This window comes from Meleagris gallopavo, chromosome 13 (assembly GCF_000146605.3).
Source record: "Meleagris gallopavo isolate NT-WF06-2002-E0010 breed Aviagen turkey brand Nicholas breeding stock chromosome 13, Turkey_5.1, whole genome shotgun sequence".
In the NCBI taxonomy this organism is placed as follows: domain Eukaryota; kingdom Metazoa; phylum Chordata; class Aves; order Galliformes; family Phasianidae; genus Meleagris; species Meleagris gallopavo.
The window spans coordinates 17,680,208-17,697,595 of NC_015023.2; the positions used below are offsets into that span (position 1 = coordinate 17,680,208).

General features: G+C 48.6%; 2 protein-coding genes across 2 annotated transcripts; one reads left to right on the forward strand and one right to left on the reverse strand.

Annotated features, from left to right (window-relative positions):
- Positions 1-837: 837 nt before the first annotated feature.
- On the forward strand, positions 838-6,807 carry ZNF276 (zinc finger protein 276; the record flags this gene model as incomplete). The annotated part of the gene is made up of 10 exons (XM_019619857.2): positions 838-1,274; positions 1,378-1,430; positions 1,645-2,136; positions 3,047-3,125; positions 4,194-4,274; positions 4,562-4,672; positions 4,750-4,825; positions 5,099-5,216; positions 5,482-5,581; positions 6,021-6,807. Coding segments are annotated over 10 exons (1,833 nt in total), but the record flags the coding sequence as incomplete, so codon positions are not given.
- LOC104913063 (Fanconi anemia group A protein-like) lies at positions 6,723-17,333 on the reverse strand. Its single transcript, XM_010718171.2, has 16 exons — positions 17,161-17,333; positions 16,502-16,575; positions 15,972-16,100; positions 15,406-15,469; positions 15,013-15,179; positions 14,328-14,433; positions 13,786-13,845; positions 13,293-13,397; positions 12,564-12,676; positions 11,583-11,724; positions 10,117-10,179; positions 8,888-8,993; positions 8,466-8,541; positions 7,997-8,123; positions 7,504-7,596; positions 6,723-7,009 (listed from the first exon to the last, which is right to left on the reverse strand). The coding sequence occupies exons 5-16, from the start codon at positions 15,174-15,176 to the stop codon at positions 6,902-6,904; spliced, it is 1,263 nt and encodes a 420-aa protein (XP_010716473.1). The 5' UTR covers positions 15,177-15,179; positions 15,406-15,469; positions 15,972-16,100; positions 16,502-16,575; positions 17,161-17,333; the 3' UTR covers positions 6,723-6,901.
- Positions 17,334-17,388: the final 55 nt, after the last annotated feature.

A 17,388-nucleotide genomic window follows, 5' to 3' on the forward strand; every position in this document is an offset into this window, starting at 1 on the left:
GGGGACGTGAGGGAGGCTGCGAGGCCTCGAGTGGCGCGAAGCACCGATTGCTGCTGTACGTGGGGCCGTAGGGAGCAGAGCTGCAGGCCTCAGCCTCTCTCCGGCCGTGGGGCTCGGAGGAGGGGGGGCAGTGGGGTGCTGCGCCCTGAGCGGCCCCTTCCCGGGGCCTTGATCTGGCTGCGGTCAGTGGCTTAAAGTGGGGGCGGGGATGTAGCTGGGGAGGAAGGTGTTGAAAGTACGGCAAGAAAAGGCCCTGGGGGACATCGGTGGGGCCCATCGTCTTCTCGGCCCACCGGCGGTCCTTGGGGCTGGTAGCTGCGTGCATTGCTGCTGAGGAAGGAGGTGAGGGCTATCATCGTGCTGTGTGCAGCTGGGAGTCCCCGCACAGCGGCTGCCATGGGGGAAATGCGCAGTTAGTGCCCTTAGAGCAGAGCTGTGGCATCATTCTTTGCTCTGGGGCAGTGGCTGCTGCATCTCTGAGAGCCTCCTTGGTGCCCTGTGTGTGGCTGTGGGACCGTTAGGGTGATAGGAACAGTGCACCGGGCAGGCTGGGATCTGTGGAGGCTCCGGCTCACTGAGGGCTGTGGCTGCTGGCTGTTAATAAACAGTGGAGAGGGAAAAGAAGCACTTCAGCTGGAGGACAGTGTTAAGCTGGTGGAAGTGTGGATGTGTGAGAGCCTTGAGAAGACCGGAGTCAGGTCTGGAACAGCCGCCCAGGAGTGCAGGGCAGGGATGTCAGGTTTGTGGGTAGTGGTGTGGAGCCCCTGTTCTGCTCTGACTCGCAGAGGTCTCGCTCCTTCTGGTTGCTCTGTACTGGTGCCGAAGCCAGGACTTTGAAGGCAGCCTTGGCTTGCATCGAGGGATGGGGATGTTGTCTTCCAGTGTGCCAATGCCCTCGGGCTGCAGCTGGCTGCGTGCTCCTGCAGCAGGCACCGTGCAGCTGCATCCGGTCCTTGTCTCGCAGGAATCGGCAGAGCCCTGAGCACTGGATACTGTCGCCTCTGCCACGGGAAGTTCTCCTCCAGGAGCCTGCGCAACGCCTTTGGGAAGGTTCCTGTGATGGGGGAGAACTCAGAGAAGCAGCGCCGCGTGGATCAGGTCTTCTTCACAGACTTCCAGCGGCTGGTCGGGGTGGCGGTGCGCCAGGACCCTGCACTCCCCCAGTTCGTCTGCAAGAAATGCCATGCCCAGTTCTACAAGTGCCGCAGCGTCCTCAGGACGTTTATTCAGAGGGTGAACGCGTCTCCCACGGGCCACATCAAGTCGAAAGGAAAGTACGTGCATCTCTGTGCTCCTGGTAGTTACTGGGAGTAATGAATCGCTGCGTGTTCAGTATGGTCCCTCTAAATGCTACCAGTGCTGTTCTGGCTTTTGCAGGAGCGGTGCAGCCCCGGCCCAGCCTGGCGTGGAAGGAGGTGCCTCCTGTCTGGGTGAGTAGCTGCTCACAGAGCTGCCTCCTTCAGCAGGAAAGGGTCGATTTTTCAGGGGTGTTGAGGGCAGGGCGGTTCTGGTGTGCAGCGGGATGCAAAGAGCAGTCTGTAGGGTGCCTCCCTCCCCTGCTGCCACGCGCCTCGATCCGGGTGTGCAGAAGGAATGGGTCTGCAGGCACTGACCCTGTGCCTGCTGCTTCTCCCCTTCCAACAGTTGACCTGATCACCTCCAGCCCCCAGTGCCTGCACAGCCTGGTGACGTGGGCGCATTCGCACGCCGGGGGCTGCCAGTCGGTGCCGAGCCTGCAGAGCGTGCTGTCCTCTGAGTACTGCGGGATCATCCGTGCCGTCTGGGGCTGCGGGGATGGGCATGACTACATCATGGACACGGATTCTGACTGTAGTACGGTGCTTGTTGACAATGCCTTGGCTGTCAAACGGGAGTGGAACAAGAACATGGCGCAGCGCTTGACGGACAACGGGGCAGACAATGCCGAGGCTGTTTCTGCTCCCAAACCCCAGCATGCTCCAGTAAGGACGACTCCTTGTCAGCAGCCCGCAAACAAAGGGACCACATCAGTGCCACTGAAGTTGGAGAATGAGCCATCACAGAACAGGGATTCGTCTCATTCTCAGCTGGACAGCACAGCCTCGTTACAGGAGAAAGCCCTGCCCCAGCCCGTGTCACCACTGAGCAGCGCCACAGGTAAGGGATTTCCCTTCTGATTGCCCTCCCAGGCCTCTGGGTAAGGCAGAGATCTGCTCAAGGAGCGCTGCTGAGCCTGGGTGGCCTTCCTTGGGGACTGGTAGGGTACTTGAACTACAGCTCAGAAATGCTGGTTGTGCAGAGAATCAGCTCTGCTCTTGCAGAGGGAAGGAGGATGTGAAGCTTTGGCTGGCCCAGCTGTCCTGCAGCCAAGCTGGTCTCCTTGCCTCTGCACATTGTTTTCCTCTCGATGAGGGGGTGAGATGTGGCTGTTCAGCTGGCTGTGTATATCTGGCAGGACCACGTGGCCCTGCTCTCACCAGTCAAGTGGTGCGGAGTGGTCCCTGTCTGTTTGCCAGGCGGTTATTTGAGGTCAATCCAAACCCTGTCTGTGTGTCAGTGGGGGGGTTTTCCCATCCCACTGTGACTGCAGGCAGTGTGAGCAGCGTGAGGCCTAGGAGGCGCTTCTGTCTGCACAGGCAGCCTTGCTCTTGGGCTGCCTTAATACAGGTTTGCTGCTGCATTCTTTTCTCTTTTAAAATTTGGGGCTTAACGCTGACTTTGAGTTACAGAAGTTGGAATCTGTTTAGCTTTGGCAGTCACATGATATTTCTGCTGCTGGAAAGAGAAAAGGTAGTTGTAACTCACTGGGGAATGAGTCTTGGTTGCAGAGCAGTAGTGGCTGGGAAACCAAAAGATGCTTGTGGGAGCTGCCTGGGGTGCAGAGAGAATGCTCCCAGAGCTCATGAAACATTGACTTTGATTTTAAATAATCATTAGCTCGTCTTGGAGCACATCCTTCTTGCAGTATGGGCCACCATGAGTTAAGTCAGTGCCTTCTCAACAGCTGCCTCTGGCTTCTTTTCACTGCTTTTCCTAGTAACGTACCTTGTTCTCTTTCATTCCCTAGGACAGTTGAGTGGGAAGCAGGTTCTGTCTACAACGTCGGATGAGCGGGTAAAAGACGAGTTCAGTGACCTTTCTGAGGGGTGAGAGAAGAGTGGGTTTAAAATAGCCTTAATGTCTTCTTTGCAAGTATGAAATGACCGCGGAGAGCTTCTCCACGAGCAGCCCGGTCCTCAGAAGGCCCTGGGAGGTGGCACTGAGGGGCAGGGAGGTTTCTCTGCAGCCACGCTGGTCGCCCTCGGCTCCCTCCCACGTGCTGCACACGCAGTGTGTGCTGTCTGTTGGCTGCTTCCAGCACAGCTGGCTGTGTTGTGCACTGCCCTGTGCTCTGGGATAGCAGCGGCCGTGGCAGGGCAGCGTGGGGCTGTGTGGTTCTGCGTGCTGGTAGTGCCAGTGCTGGTTCCCCTCTGTGAGCGGTCAGTGTGGGCTCACAGGCAGGAGCTGCTGCTCTGAAATCACCCTGTTTGTGCACAGGGAGAGTAAGGAAGCCCAAGTGGATGCAGGCTGCTTAGTGGTTGTTCTGAGCTAAGATTTGGCTGAGCCCTCTAAATCTAGGGACTGCAGCTGAGGTGTGTGAACAGCTGCTGGTTAAGTGGAGGTTCAGAGGAGCCAAGTGCAAACTTACTTTGGTGTGTCAGCTAAACCTGTCAGCTGTCATGCTAAAAGCACCACGGGAACCTACTGCTTGTTTCCTGGCTTCAGAATTAATTGCTTCTTGTGTAGCTTGGGATTTTAAAACAAACAAAAAGATGTGGCTGCTCCACATGAGGAAATACTGAATGACCTGTAGCTTAATTAACCTGTGCCAGACATTTATATTACATTCTTGCTCTACAAAATGACTTTTCTTAGTATAGGAAGCTGTTACAACATCAGACCCTCTCAGAAACAGCCATTTTTGTTCTCCTAAAAGTGGTTCAGTGATTCTTACAGAGATTAGTCCTAAAAGGAACCAGTTCTGCTATTTGCTGCGTTTGGGGGCTGTGTTTGTTTTGGGAGATTGTGGGGGAGGAGAACACGTGGAGCCTCAGTTGCCATGCTGTTCTACGGGGAAGGTAAATGCTGGGAGTGAAGAACGTGCTGCTGCTGCTGCTGTGCTGAACTGTCAGCCAAGTCCTGTGTTGGTAAAGGGCAACTTCTCTCTTTCTCAGAGACTTCTTGAGCGATGACGAAATGGAGAAGAGAAACGTGCAATCTTCAGACGACTCCTTCGAGCCTTACCCTGAGAAAAAGTGAGGGGCTTTCCCTGCTGTGCAGCACATGTGGTCAGCTGGGTGGCTGAGCAGGAGGGCTGGCATCGCCTCTGCTTCCTGGGGATGGGGTGGGCTCAGCTGGGCAAGCTTGTTTTCCTGCATGGCCCTGCACTGAATACATCAATGTGGCTTGCTTGCATTTGTCAGCATGCTCCTGTTGTTGCCAGGCTGAGCCCCCAGGCTCAGTGTAACATTCAGGGACAATTAGGTGGGAGATCTTGAATCAACATCAATTATTAAACAAATGTCTTTCTTCCTTCCTGGAGGGTTTCTAGCAAGAAAAGTGACAGCAAAGAAGCAAAGAAGGCAGAAGAGCCCAAAGTAAGGAAGAAGCCAGGGCCAAAACCGGGCTGGAAAAAAAAAATCAAATGTGAAAGGTAATAAGGAGCAGCCTGTGGCTAGGCTGCAGTCCCAGCTTTAGGCCCTTGGCTGACTGCGAGCCTCTGCTTTGCAGGGAGGAGCTGCCCACCATTTACAAGTGTCCTTATCAGGGCTGCACAGCTGTCTACAGGGGGGCAGATGGCATGAAGGTAAGTTCAGGCTTTGTTCCTTCCTCAAACCTGCCAGCCAGTGGCTCAGCAGCGGTTCTTGGAATGAGTTCTGCTGTGTGCTGTGAAGTCCCCTCTGCCACGCTTACGCCCAAATCCATCCCTGCTTTTTCACGGTGAAACAGTGCTGGTGCACGAGGCTGCCGAGATGGGTGTCCCGTTTCTTGTGGGATCCAAATTCTTTTCTCTGGAGAAAACACAGCCCCAGTCTGTGCCCGGTGACCATCAGTTAGAAGCTCTGTCCTTTCTTTTCAGAAACACATCAAAGAGCATCATGAAGAAGTTCGGGAGAGGCCCTGTCCTCATCCAGGCTGCAACAAGGTGTTCATGATTGACCGGTACCTACAGCGTCATGTGAAGCTCATCCATACAGGTGCGTCTTCAGCTTCTCATCACAGAGGACAGGTGTTACCAACATGGAGTAATTCATTTGTACAAGGCTTGTAGGTGCCATAGCAAGACTGGGGCGGCTGTAGAACTGTCTTCCTGATGCGTAAGTCTGCAGCAAGCCTTCATCTAGGGGACTTGAGGCAGGAGGAGGAATTCAGGCTCCCCTAGGAGCCATGGACAGCTGCTTGTGTGTTTCACGTGCTAAGAAATCGGCACAATGGGTGAGTCTTTCCTCATTTCCATTGCAGAGGTACGCAACTATATCTGTGATGAATGTGGGCAGACCTTTAAGCAACGCAAACACCTCTCAGTCCATCAGATGCGGCACTCAGGAGCAAAGCCCCTCCAGTAAGTGTACCTCATCATGCCTTCGTAGCTAAGAAAATGGATAGGAGGAGTCAGGAAGTTGTGCTGAGCTCTTACTGTCCTCAGTGCCGTGTAATTCTGGGATGCCTTAAATATTCATCCACTTCCCCACTGTGAGTCTGAGCTCCAGAGCTTCCCTTTGCTGAGCGAGTCTTGCCCCTTCTATCCTATTCTTCAGTGTTCAACTGATGAATGCTCAGCTACAAGCAATGAGCCACAGACCTGAGAATGATGATGCTCCTTGGCTTGGGTGGTTCTAGAAGATGCTTTAAGCCAGCTGTTGAAGGCTGCAGTTATTCTTCTCTTGCAGTTCCTTCCTCCTATTCAGTGCAGGAAAACATGGGCTTAGTCACTGTGACAAACAGCTTGGGCTCGGGCTGTGGCTCTGAGCTGGGTGCTGAGCCCATGCTTTGCCTTGCAGGTGTGAAATCTGTGGCTTCCAGTGCAGGCAGCGAGCATCACTCAAGTACCACATGACCAAACACAAAGCGGAGACGGAGCTGGAGTTTGCCTGTGACCAGTGTGGGAAACGTTTTGAGAAGGCCCATAACCTTAACGTCCACATGTCTATGGTGCACCCTCTGACCCAGACTCAGGACAAAACCAAGCCCCTGGAGTCAGAGCCCATTCTCCTCTTAAATACATCAGGGACTTCAGAAAACCAGGCAGTAAAGCCAGAAGTGACTGCACAGCAAGAGCCCACCTGAGGGGGATGGGGAAGCTTTCCCAGTCTGGCCCCACAGAAACTATATGGCAGAGTGGAGATTTTTAATCTACGTTTTAGTCTCCAAAGAACTCGATGGAATTAGCTTCAGCTTGCTCAGAAAAAGCTTGTTATGCTGTGATTCTCCATGCTCACGTCTGATTCAGCAGTGTTGTACTAAGTCTGTCTAATCCAAGGGGAGTGGATGTTTGGCAGCACCCCTTTGTTGTCCCCCTTCTCCCTACGCACACAGCTGTAGAAACAAAGTTGGCCCACAGCTGTTCCCAACCTGCACAAGCTGCTGCCTGCTCAGAATTGCCCTCAGGTGGCTGTAAGGGTACGTATGACAGTGGAGCAACTGAAAGCAGGCGTTTTGTTTTGGAAAAAAAAAGAAAAAAAAATCCCAAAGCAAGTCTAAACTGAAGTTTGTAACCTACTTTTTATTGTAATAAGAGCTTCATGGTTATGCTTGTAATAAATTATTTACAAAGTAATTGGAAAGAAACAGTACTAGTGGGAAAGGTAGTGTGGTGTCTTTCCCTTCACCTGCAGGCAGTGTGTTCTGCTCAGCCTGCTCCCTGCAGCAGTGTCACTGTCACTCAGAACAGGAGCAGCTCTTCATCCACCTCCATGGATGCAGCAGGCCGGGAGAAGTGCTGGAGGATGGCTCCCACCTCTGGGTCGAGTTTTTCACATGCCTCCAGTAACTGGGGAGAGAGTAAATGACATCAGACCTGCTCCTGCTTCCTCAAGGCAAGTTACAGCTACAGCAGATCATTTTGCTGCTTCTCAGCAATGTGCAAAAGTAGAAGGGAGAGGTGCTGTCGCTGAGTCAGGCAGAAATAACGGGCTTTGCCAGACAGCACGGTGGAGGGCTGGAATTTCAACACCTGTCATTTAACTGCTTGATATTTTACCTAAGACTGAGCATTAAGCAAGTGGTGAGTGCAAGACTGCATGAAAGAATAATGGTTAACGTTGCTGAGAAAGATGGAGCCTGCAGCTGGGGAGGAGGAGAGCTGTGGCTGTAGCTCTAGTTGAACAGCAGGTGTCCTCCACCGCTCCACTGTTACAGAAAGTTCTGCATACGGTGTGATAAGCAGGCAGCACCAGTACAGTTTGAGGGCGGCATGAAAGATACACGTGCTGTCAGTGAGCAGACAGTCACCTCAGAGTGATAAAAGAGGAAAAACTCACGCACCAGTCCTATGTTTCCAAAGCTTTTGGCAGGGCAGCATGGAATTGCACCGAGGAGGAACTGACGGGCTGTAGAGATCACTTCTAAGGGATCTGCCTGAGGAACTCAGAAGAGACAAGGTAGATCAAAGCCCAGAGCAATGTCACTCCCAAGTCTCAGTCCCCACCTCCTGAACTGGAAAAAGAACCATTATGCTGTGCCTATGGTCTAGCTCCAGGTTGGCAGATATCTCGATTGCTGTCTACGTTCATCCTAAGGTTCCATAGACAGCAGTGAGGCATCTTAGGTTTCAGGCACCCGCAGGACAGGGTTCTCTCCAACTCAAGCTGCATGCCTGCAAATGCAGCTCCACAGCATGCCACTACTTTGTACAGGAAAGTGAGAACAAGAAGAATGCTGCAAGCGGCGTTGGGAATGGATCACAAATACGACTTAGAGTTAGAAGAAATAAAAGAGACTGAGCTTCACCCATATGTTCTGCAGGGCCTTTTCCTACCTGCTTAGGCTGGGGCAGGTCTTTCCCTTCCACAAAGAGCTGAAGCAGCTGGATGTAGAGATTGAGTGCCACGTAAAGGAAGAGGTGCTCTCTGTTGAGCAGCTTGTGGTGAAAGCCGGGGGTAAGGCTGTGGGAAATCAAACATGCACCACATGCTGGTTCAAATGGAAAGACACGGGGCAAATACAGCTAGAGCTCCTGCTACCACTCATCTTACAGCTCCCCACTGTGTGCAGGGCTACCACATGAGAAGGCAGCCAGGAACGCTTCTGTTAGACGCACACAGATGAAGGGAAACTTCTAGCACAATATACAGGGATTCTTCAATAGCAGACCTGCTGTGCTGCACTGTTCTCTCCTGCACAGCTAACACAAGAGCTCGGCTCACCCACAGGCCAGCTGCAGTGCGTGTCAATCACCAACCACATCCTCCCCACAAGCATTCCTTCTGAAACCAGCAGGACATTACCTGTAGAAGGCAACAGGCAAGAGCCGGCTGTGGCGGTCTGAGGCTGCGCAGTGCAGGACAGAGTATTTTCCAGAGCCTGCAACAGTCAGAGAAAATCATTAAGCACCTTCACTGGTCCTCTGCTACCTAATGCAGGGTCTGCGCAGCTTCTTCCCAGCACACAGCAAACCCTAACGGTGGGTGCAGTGACCCTGGCAGAAGGAAGCTGATCCTTTTAGACTTTTCCTACTAGATGAAACAATGTTGAGTTTCAGTCGCTCCTAATCAGCAGCCAAGTCACCGTGCTGCAGAGTAGAAGCAGCTTTTAATGAAACTGTTTTTTCCGTGCAGCCCACAAAGGCACCAGAGTTCCTTCTTACAAGCACACTCATTGATCAAAGAGATAAAGCACTACTGTCCAGCACTAAACCTCACCCTCTCACCTTCTTCTGCTGACAGGAAGAGAAGTGGCCAGGATATGCCCCTCTCTTCCAGGCATTGCAAGATCTCCAGGGCCCATTCCAGAGATGTCTGAAAATCCACACCTTCCTGGGTGTCAGAAAGGACAGGTCTAGTTTGTCTTAGGTTTTAACTGTATCAAAGCAGAAGAGTTTCAGTAAGAGATCATGCGTGTGAAATGCTTTAATAGAGGACGTCTATGAATTTAGCCCAAGCCTTTCTCCTCACCTGGGGGCTGAGTTCCTCCCTGGGCAGTCAGGCACTTCTGCAATGCAGGAGGCTGCATCACCAAACCAAGTTACAGCACTGCTCACTTGAGCATCATTTGCAAAGGTCGAGGAAGTAGTATTGATGAGCAACCAGCCCGTCACCAGCATGCTTCCCAGCTTTGCTCCAGAGAGATACTCAAGTTCTGCATCTACCCCACCCTGCTCCCCAGAGCCAGCTTCCCCCCTCTAACCTCTCTAGTGTCAGCTAAGAGTATTTTTGCATTGCTCATTTTACTCAGAACAACCTTCCAGATCTGTTTGCTGAAGATATTTCTTTTCTCAGTGACTCTTTCTCCAGACTCCCCCAGAGAAAGGCTGAGCCCAAATGACTATTTTTAACTTGAATCTGCTCCCTGATCCAATCTGTTAGCTGATTACACAAACGATTGCACTTCAAAATGGAGAAGATGACAAAGAGACAGAAGCACACATTCATAGACAAGAGGATGCTTAGGGCAGAAAGCTGCTGAAAGAATCTTCTTGTCTTTGCTCTTCCGTTTTACAGCACTAAATCATTTGGAAATCTGTGTTCCTCCTTGCTGCAGACCCCATCTCCTGTGAAATGCCACATGTTTCCAGACTGGGAAAAAGTGTCTTACAACAAAAGTGAAATGCAGAGAAGCCAAGACATAGATATGAGATTCCAGCACTACATGGGAAGTGTGAAGTATGAGCAAGAAACTGAAAACTGTAAGATGCTCAGGACGAGAAATAAAAGCTACTGTAGTGAAAGGGAAGAGAATATCAGACAGGAAAATACATTTTCAATCTGATATGAACAGAAGGGCTTTCAGCAGGCTCTCTCTGGGATGTTGGAGATCCTTTCCTTCTGGCAGAGCAAGCTACCAGCTTTCAGAGTACTTGTACAAAGCATTTCTTAGACAGCAAACCAAGCTGATCAGATCTATTTGGTGTCATGAGAATCCCCTAAGGGTTGAGTTTACCTTTGGTGCTATTTTTGCTGAGATTAGATCCATGAGTGAGAAGAACAGCAGAGAAACAAGAAACTGCAAGGAAAAGAGAGTGCTGTTAGTTGTATCTGCGGTGATGACTCAGAACTTACACTTTCCACTCAGGAAGTAACATTTCATCAAGTGAAATTCAGCATTCCCAGGGTGGACTCAGATGAACTACAAGCACTGCTGTTTTCAGGTGAAGGCAGTTTCAAGAAGACAGTCTGGGACCTGCCTTGGTTCATTGCTTCTTGAGGGAAATCCCATAAAAAATTCAAAGTAAATCAGACCAAAAAAAAGGCAAGTTCCAAATTCCAAATACAGGGAAAACTAAGCAAGCTAAACAAATGTAAATGTGGGAGAGAGCTGGTCTTAGTTAACAGCCTGCATGCCACCAGGAGATGCTGTGCAGCTTCCCATCTCAGCAAGTGCACTGTAATCCTGTCCTGCCACACGTCTCTGCTTTCCTGGATCCCTACTACTCCAATCAAAGTGGTTTTATAACCCGGGGAAGTTAAAGTAATGCTTTTATTTCTGTCACCCGTTGAGTTGTAAAACAAAATCTTTTCTGTTCCTGTTGCCCTCTGAGAAGGAAGAGGGCAGAGCCAGACAGCAAGCTATGTACACAGCAGGGCTGCACACACACACACAGCAGCAAGGCCAAGGCAGGGAAAAGAGCGGAGAAGCATCATGCTTCAGGTCTTCCCGGTGTCCTCCTCCTGTCTTAAGGCAGACTTTTAAGGTCAAAGTTGTCATCATTTCACCTGTACTAAATGCATGTATCACCTTGGTGAGATCAGCCTCTGATTAATAGTTTTGGCTCCAGAGCAGTGTAAGCAGTGGTGAGTTTGATCCCACAGCAAGAAGGGCTGCTACCACAACTCTTGCCCCAAGGATTAAAACTTCAGAGTAAGTCATAAGGCACAGGTTCTGCATAAGCAAGATTTACCTGTGAATTTCTCAATATAGAGACACTCCCCATTCTGAGCTTTGGTGCCTGCTATCTCCTCTAGATAAACACACACAGCTGCCAGGACAGCAGCCCAACTTCCTTCTCAGCAGAAGAATTCCATTTCTGTATCTCTTTAGCCCTTCTGCCAAGTTTCCAGAATGAAGATCAACGGGGATTTCTCCATTGTCAGTGGGAGAAGTGATCCTGGAGAGCCATGGGCTAAACTCTCCTCCTCTGCAGCACTGTTTTCTAGAGCAGCTATTTAAATAATCTTCAGTGACTTCACAGAGAAGTCAGTATCTGAGTTAAAAGTTAAAAGTTTAAACACCTTTGCCTGTAGGGTAAATATTTAGTAACTGGTATTTACAGCTATGTTCTACCAAAAAGCCATCAGCAAGATTTCACAACAGGGTCTAACTGAGAAATGGTGTTCAAGAAAAATGCATTCTACTTTCAGCTTTTAAGTGTGAAGAACAGCAGACATTTAAAATGAGTCCAGTCTTGCCTGCTCTGTGTCAGTTCCCAGTCTCTTCAGTACATTTCTCTCTCTTCCACATGGTGAGTGCTGTTGAACAGTGCAATGGAGGAAGGCAGCAGAAATCCAAGGAGGGCCAGAGAGAGGGAAAACCCGTCCTGAAGAAAGGAAGCTAGGAAACAAAACCAGCATGTCATGGTTTGAGAGAAAGAATCATAGCTGTAAATGAGGAGGGGATTCAAGGGCTTTGGCAAAGTGCTTAAGTTTGTGATTGGGCCAAAGAAAATGCATTTTTTCTCCCCAGCTTTCTCCTTGTTGTTGAACACCATGTGGAGTTGTTCAGAGAAATAAAAATAAAAAAATAATAATAAAAAAAAAGGTGAAGCAACAGCCAGTAGCCTCCCAAAATCTCCCTTATCACAGGTTGGGCAGCTAATTAATTACCTCTGTACAATGCTACAGAATCACGTGCTTATTGCCTGCAATAACCCATAAGAAGATTCTTATATGGAATTTCCAACTTTAGGTGAAAAGCTGCAGGATGCTGAACAGACAGCAGATTTACCACGGGGGAATGATATGGAGAGGGAAGGACACAGCTGAGAAGCAATCAGCAATTTCAAGAGATCTGAAATTCACCACATCCAGGAGCAAAGGGTGTGGCTGATTGAACAAATGACTCAACAGTGTGCTAAAGGCTATTTCCAGGGTTTGTCTAACAAGGCTTCTGCTTCCAGTCTCCTCTAAAAAGATTCTCTTTTCCTTATGGTGAAACACTCTGACCCATATTACACAGAAGGCCTGACTAAATGATTATGATGAACCTATTCCGAGTTTGAACTCTACAAAGGAATCTGTTTATAGCTGTCCTACAAGCCTCAACACACGTTAGCACTTCTTTCTTTCTGCCTGCTGAAATCCAGCCTGTTTCAGAGAACAGGCGTCCAGGAAGCCTGTCCATCAGAGCAGGTCTCCTGCCTGCAGGTCAGTGTCCAGGTTCCTCATACACACCCCACTGCTGAGGACTGGCATTCCCTCAGTCTCTCCAATTCTTCTGGAAGTGGAGCACCAAAGAGTCTCTTCCACTGAGAGCAAAGCACTGGCTCCAACCGTGGCCACCAGAGCTGGGAAGAAAGCCAGAAACCAGCAGTGTTAGCAGTAGCATGCCTAGTAGATGTTGTAGTAGTATATGCAAGCTTTCTCAGTCAGGTAGTGAGAGACAGGTTTTTTCCTCCCCTTAATGTAGAAGCCCAAGATGTGTATGTGTACACACACACACACACACACATCCTGGAAATGCCAAGTGGGTCATCCATGACAGTTTGTACCATGGGGCCCTGAAATTCCACTAGCAGGATGTCCAGGAGCTCAAAATTCAGTGTTCCACAAAGGGGATGTTTGTACTTATAAGATGCAACAAAAACAACTACCTCCAAGTAAGACAGTGTGTGAAGGGTGACATGGAGAGGACAAAAAAAAAAGTGCTTTACAGAATCTGGGGTTGCCATGTACCCTTCTACCTTCTGTCTTCTCACTCTTAAATTCTGTTCCTCCACTCCACTTCTGCATGTCCAGAGCTGGGATCAGAGGGTATACTAAAACACTCTGCATTTTTCCAAAGGCATTAAGAATTATCCCTTACTTCACAGTTTACATTAAATGAAGCTTAAAAGATGCACTTTAAATAGACACAGAATATACATCTACTGTTAAAAATAAGGACAAAACTTGAAGGGTTACCACTGCAGAGAACAGCACAATGGGACACTTGGTTTGACACGTTGTTAGTACATCATTGACCCCTTCTGCTGGTTCTTCACAGTCCAAGCTGGCATTCAGCAGGCCCTGGGTGAGGACAGATCACAGGATGACTGCACACCTATGTCGTTGCTGCTCTGAAGTACCTCCCAAACCCATATGTTAACTAATCAAAGATAACTGTAGGGGTCAGCATGGCCCTGCAAAAGAAGCACACACTCAACAGCTTCTCCTTCTGCCACCTGCTTTGCTGCATTGTATTAAAATTAGTCTCCACCATTAATTCCTCCTGTTAATTCACTTCTCTTCCCTGGACTACTGCTCTTCTTTTTGCAATTTACACCAGTGAATTCTCAACACAACTGTGCAAGTGGCACATCTCAGTGTTAAGAACAGCATACAGTCAGGTATCCCAGTAAGGAAACTGCTCTGGCTGGCAGGGAGAATAGAGCAGAATAACAAAGGCAGCACTTACCCTGAAGAAGTGTGCAGTGATGCCATAGGAAAGCGCATACCCCCTGGAACAGACGTTCTTCTGTGGCAAAATGAGGAAAGAAAAAGTTTCATTCCTTCCTTTCTGAAATATCATTTTCCTCAAGAAGATTCTGGCAGCACAGAATCACCCTGTGAGACCCCAGCTATCAGTCAGGTTACAGAAATCTTTTCACTGACCAGATTGAGCTTTACAGTCCCAGCACATCAGATGGCCCTGCTTGCTGTGCACAGCAGCAGCAGTTTGACTAATGGTCTCAGAATGAGTAGCAGTAGCTGGCTGTGCCTCAGGGTTTGAAAATGCTGTCCATCAGGATGAATAAATAGAAATGATAACTATCCTGAGCATGAACAATGCTCTGCAAGACCTCAGAAAGCTACAGAGATGTTTTCGAAGCTGAAATTCCCCACATTCTGATATATGTTAAATTGGCTGCATCTCAACTTCTGGCCTAAGCGTGAGCTTAAGGTCTCTAGCTAGAGCATTTACCAACAAGAAACAATTATCTGGCTAGCCACACATACCAGCTCTGAGTTTACATAATGAAAAAAATCTTCACAGTCCAACAGAGCTTTCTTTCCTTTTCGACAAGTCACGATCAGAGTGGATGCAGGGAGCCCCACCAGAATCCTTTGGCAGGGAAGAGAAAAACAAAATCAAAGTTGTCATCAAGATCTGAGTCCGTGCTCTCAGAGCACATAACTTTGATATCTGGGGCAGTTTGTGAGCATGTCAAACACAACAATCCCAAACACTGGGACAGAAACCATACAAGCAATTTTTACAGTTGCCCAGAAAAGAACCTGCATTTCAGTGAGATACACAGACCACTTTCAAAGATAGTATCAATGGCTCAAAAATGGAAATGCATGCTTATCCTGGAGCAGCAATCTAAGGACGATTAATGCAGGTGGTGGCATTAGGAGTGTTGCTGGCTATAAACAGAGTCTACAAATATGTGTTGGCCATGGAAATCCAGTCCATCCAAAGGGATAACTAAAGGCCAAAGATGGCACACAGAAGCATTTCAACCATGTGGGTGCTTGGAAATAAGCATCTCTTGCACATTTGCTACCAGAATGCATAGTGTCATTTATTTTCATGTGCATTGTGCTCTGAAGGGAGGCTACCCAGCTGCACAAGTACACAACACAATACACAACACCACATTTGTTCAAGGCATTCCCGGCCATTCAGGTCTGCATTTACCTTCTGTGCAGCAGCAGCTCCTGCTGCCTCCACAGCTGTTCACCCAAAGCAGAACTATGGTGTCTGTCTTTCAGCCTTTCCTGGAGAATCTCAAACAAGAAGTGTCTCTTGGCATCCAAGCAGCCTGAAGGTGGCCTTCGCCTACATCCCAGCTCGAGTACCATCTCCTAAATAAGGCAGGGCAAAGGGGAAAACAGTGTTTGTCAGGGCTGCACATTAGTTTGCGCTCAAACCCTCTATGATTCTCCAAAGTAATACACAGAGATCAATATCTCTATTTCCATGCCATTGCTCACATCTGAGAACTGAACGCCAGTCTTCTGTACACTGACATAATAGAAAAATCTTAGGCCAAATTCAAGGACAGAGATGCACTTCAAAATCTGAACTCACCTGCAACTTGCAAAGAATATCAGGACTGACTGACTTCACCTGGCCACAGCTACCCAGGTCCAACCTGAAATTAAGAGGCACACCAGGTAACTCCCCCTGTTCACCCAGAAGGAGAAAATAATTCAAGTAATATCAAATGGCTTCACACAAGCGCAAAGCTCTAACATTAATGTTCTTTAGGTAAGCTGTAGATGAGACAGCAACTCTCCTCTAACCCTCCTTCCTTATTTTCTAGCTTCAGCCACTTCCCCAAGGGCACTGACGCTTGTCTGGCCAAACAAATACGAATACAAACTCAACTTAAAAGAGACACACAGACTACGGACTCTATTTGTGATTTCAGATCCAGACCTCCGTCACCTAAAGCAAGATTCCTATGCAAAGACCAGTGAGTCACACAGAGCCACCTCCCAGCCTTCATTTGCAGCCAGACCTGTAAGAAGGGAATTGGTTCCACCATGGGGAAAATATGTCCCCATGTAAGACACAAGCTGACAGCTCCTAGTTTGCCCGGTCATTAGCAGAACCATTGCTCCTGTAGAAATGCAAGTCATGATACAGAATACCTTTGTGAGAAATCCAGAATGCAGTTGATAATGATGCCACATGCCTTTTCCAGGTCTCCATCACAGCCACCAGAAGCAGAAGGTGCTGGAAGATACCACTGATAGATAGCCCAGTAATGGAAGTCCTGCCTGCAGTATTGAAAAGAAGGTAAGGAAACTTTAAATGCTGTAATAGATTTATTTTTTTAAAAAATAAAGGAAGCTCATCCACCAAGTTAAGTGCTATACCAGAACACTGCATGGCCAGATGTGAACTCTCTCTTGGTGCTGGGAAATTGCTTGGAAGGACTGTATATGCAGGCTAAGGGATATACTGGTGAACTTCTCAAGTTAAAACACATCTCACCCCAGCACTGCCTGAGCTTTGTAATTCATTGCTTTAGCCTGTAGTAGACAACAGGCATTTGTGGCCCACAGAATCTTGCTTATTTACTTTGTTGTTAATCTCCTAACATCAAATGCTTTTTCCTAATTTGAGTGGGGAAAGATCTTGAAGTAGCCCTGTTTTAAGAGAGCACCTCTGTGGTTACCTTTCTGAAGCAGAAAGAACATCCTTTTCAGGGTGCACCTCTAGTTCCAACAGCAACCACTCTCTGAAAGATAACTGGAGGAAAAAAGCAATTTAGAGATCACAACCAGATGCAATCCAGTACAGATTAAGAGATACTAAACTGGAGGCATGAAGCCAAGGAAGTTCCAGAACAATTTCCTCTGCAAAAACATCTAAATTGAAGACCTACTAAAACCTACAAAATTGGCTACCTGAAAGCAAGTCTGTAAAGCATCTCAGTGACACACAAGCACACCCCTTTGAACAGTTCAGAATGTGAAAGCTGGCTCAGATCACTTTGTAGGCAGTACACAGGGGGAAGGTAAGGCTTCTTCTCTACTGTTCCTGATAATTTTCTTATTGATATTGTATATTGAATCAAACCCTGTGGTTTTGCCAGTAAACAAGACACAGAATCTTCACTTCCAGTTTTCTATTTCTGCCTTATCATCACCATCAAAATCTACAAGCAACCCTGAGCGCGTGACCGACCACAAACAACGTCACCCAACCATCATTCCAACCTCCTGGGTGCTACGTTTGTATATGCAGCTTCTATCAGCAATAAGGAAACTGTAAAGGGCAGAGCTGAAAAATGAGAATCCCAGTGTGAACTTAAGCCGTGGGAAAGATTTGTACCTGGAATGCTTTTTCCTTCAAAAGCTCTTGAAACCGTGCTTGCTTCCATAAACAGAGGCTGGCTCTCCCGTAGTTCAGAGATGGGCACGTCAGGGAACTCCAGACAAGATCAGCCTTACCCTCCTTGCTTGTGATTCCCCGAGCTTCCAAGCTTAGTCGTGGCACAACGTACTGCAACTGAAACAGAATCACAGAATCACAGAATCACAGAATTGTAGGGGTTGGAAG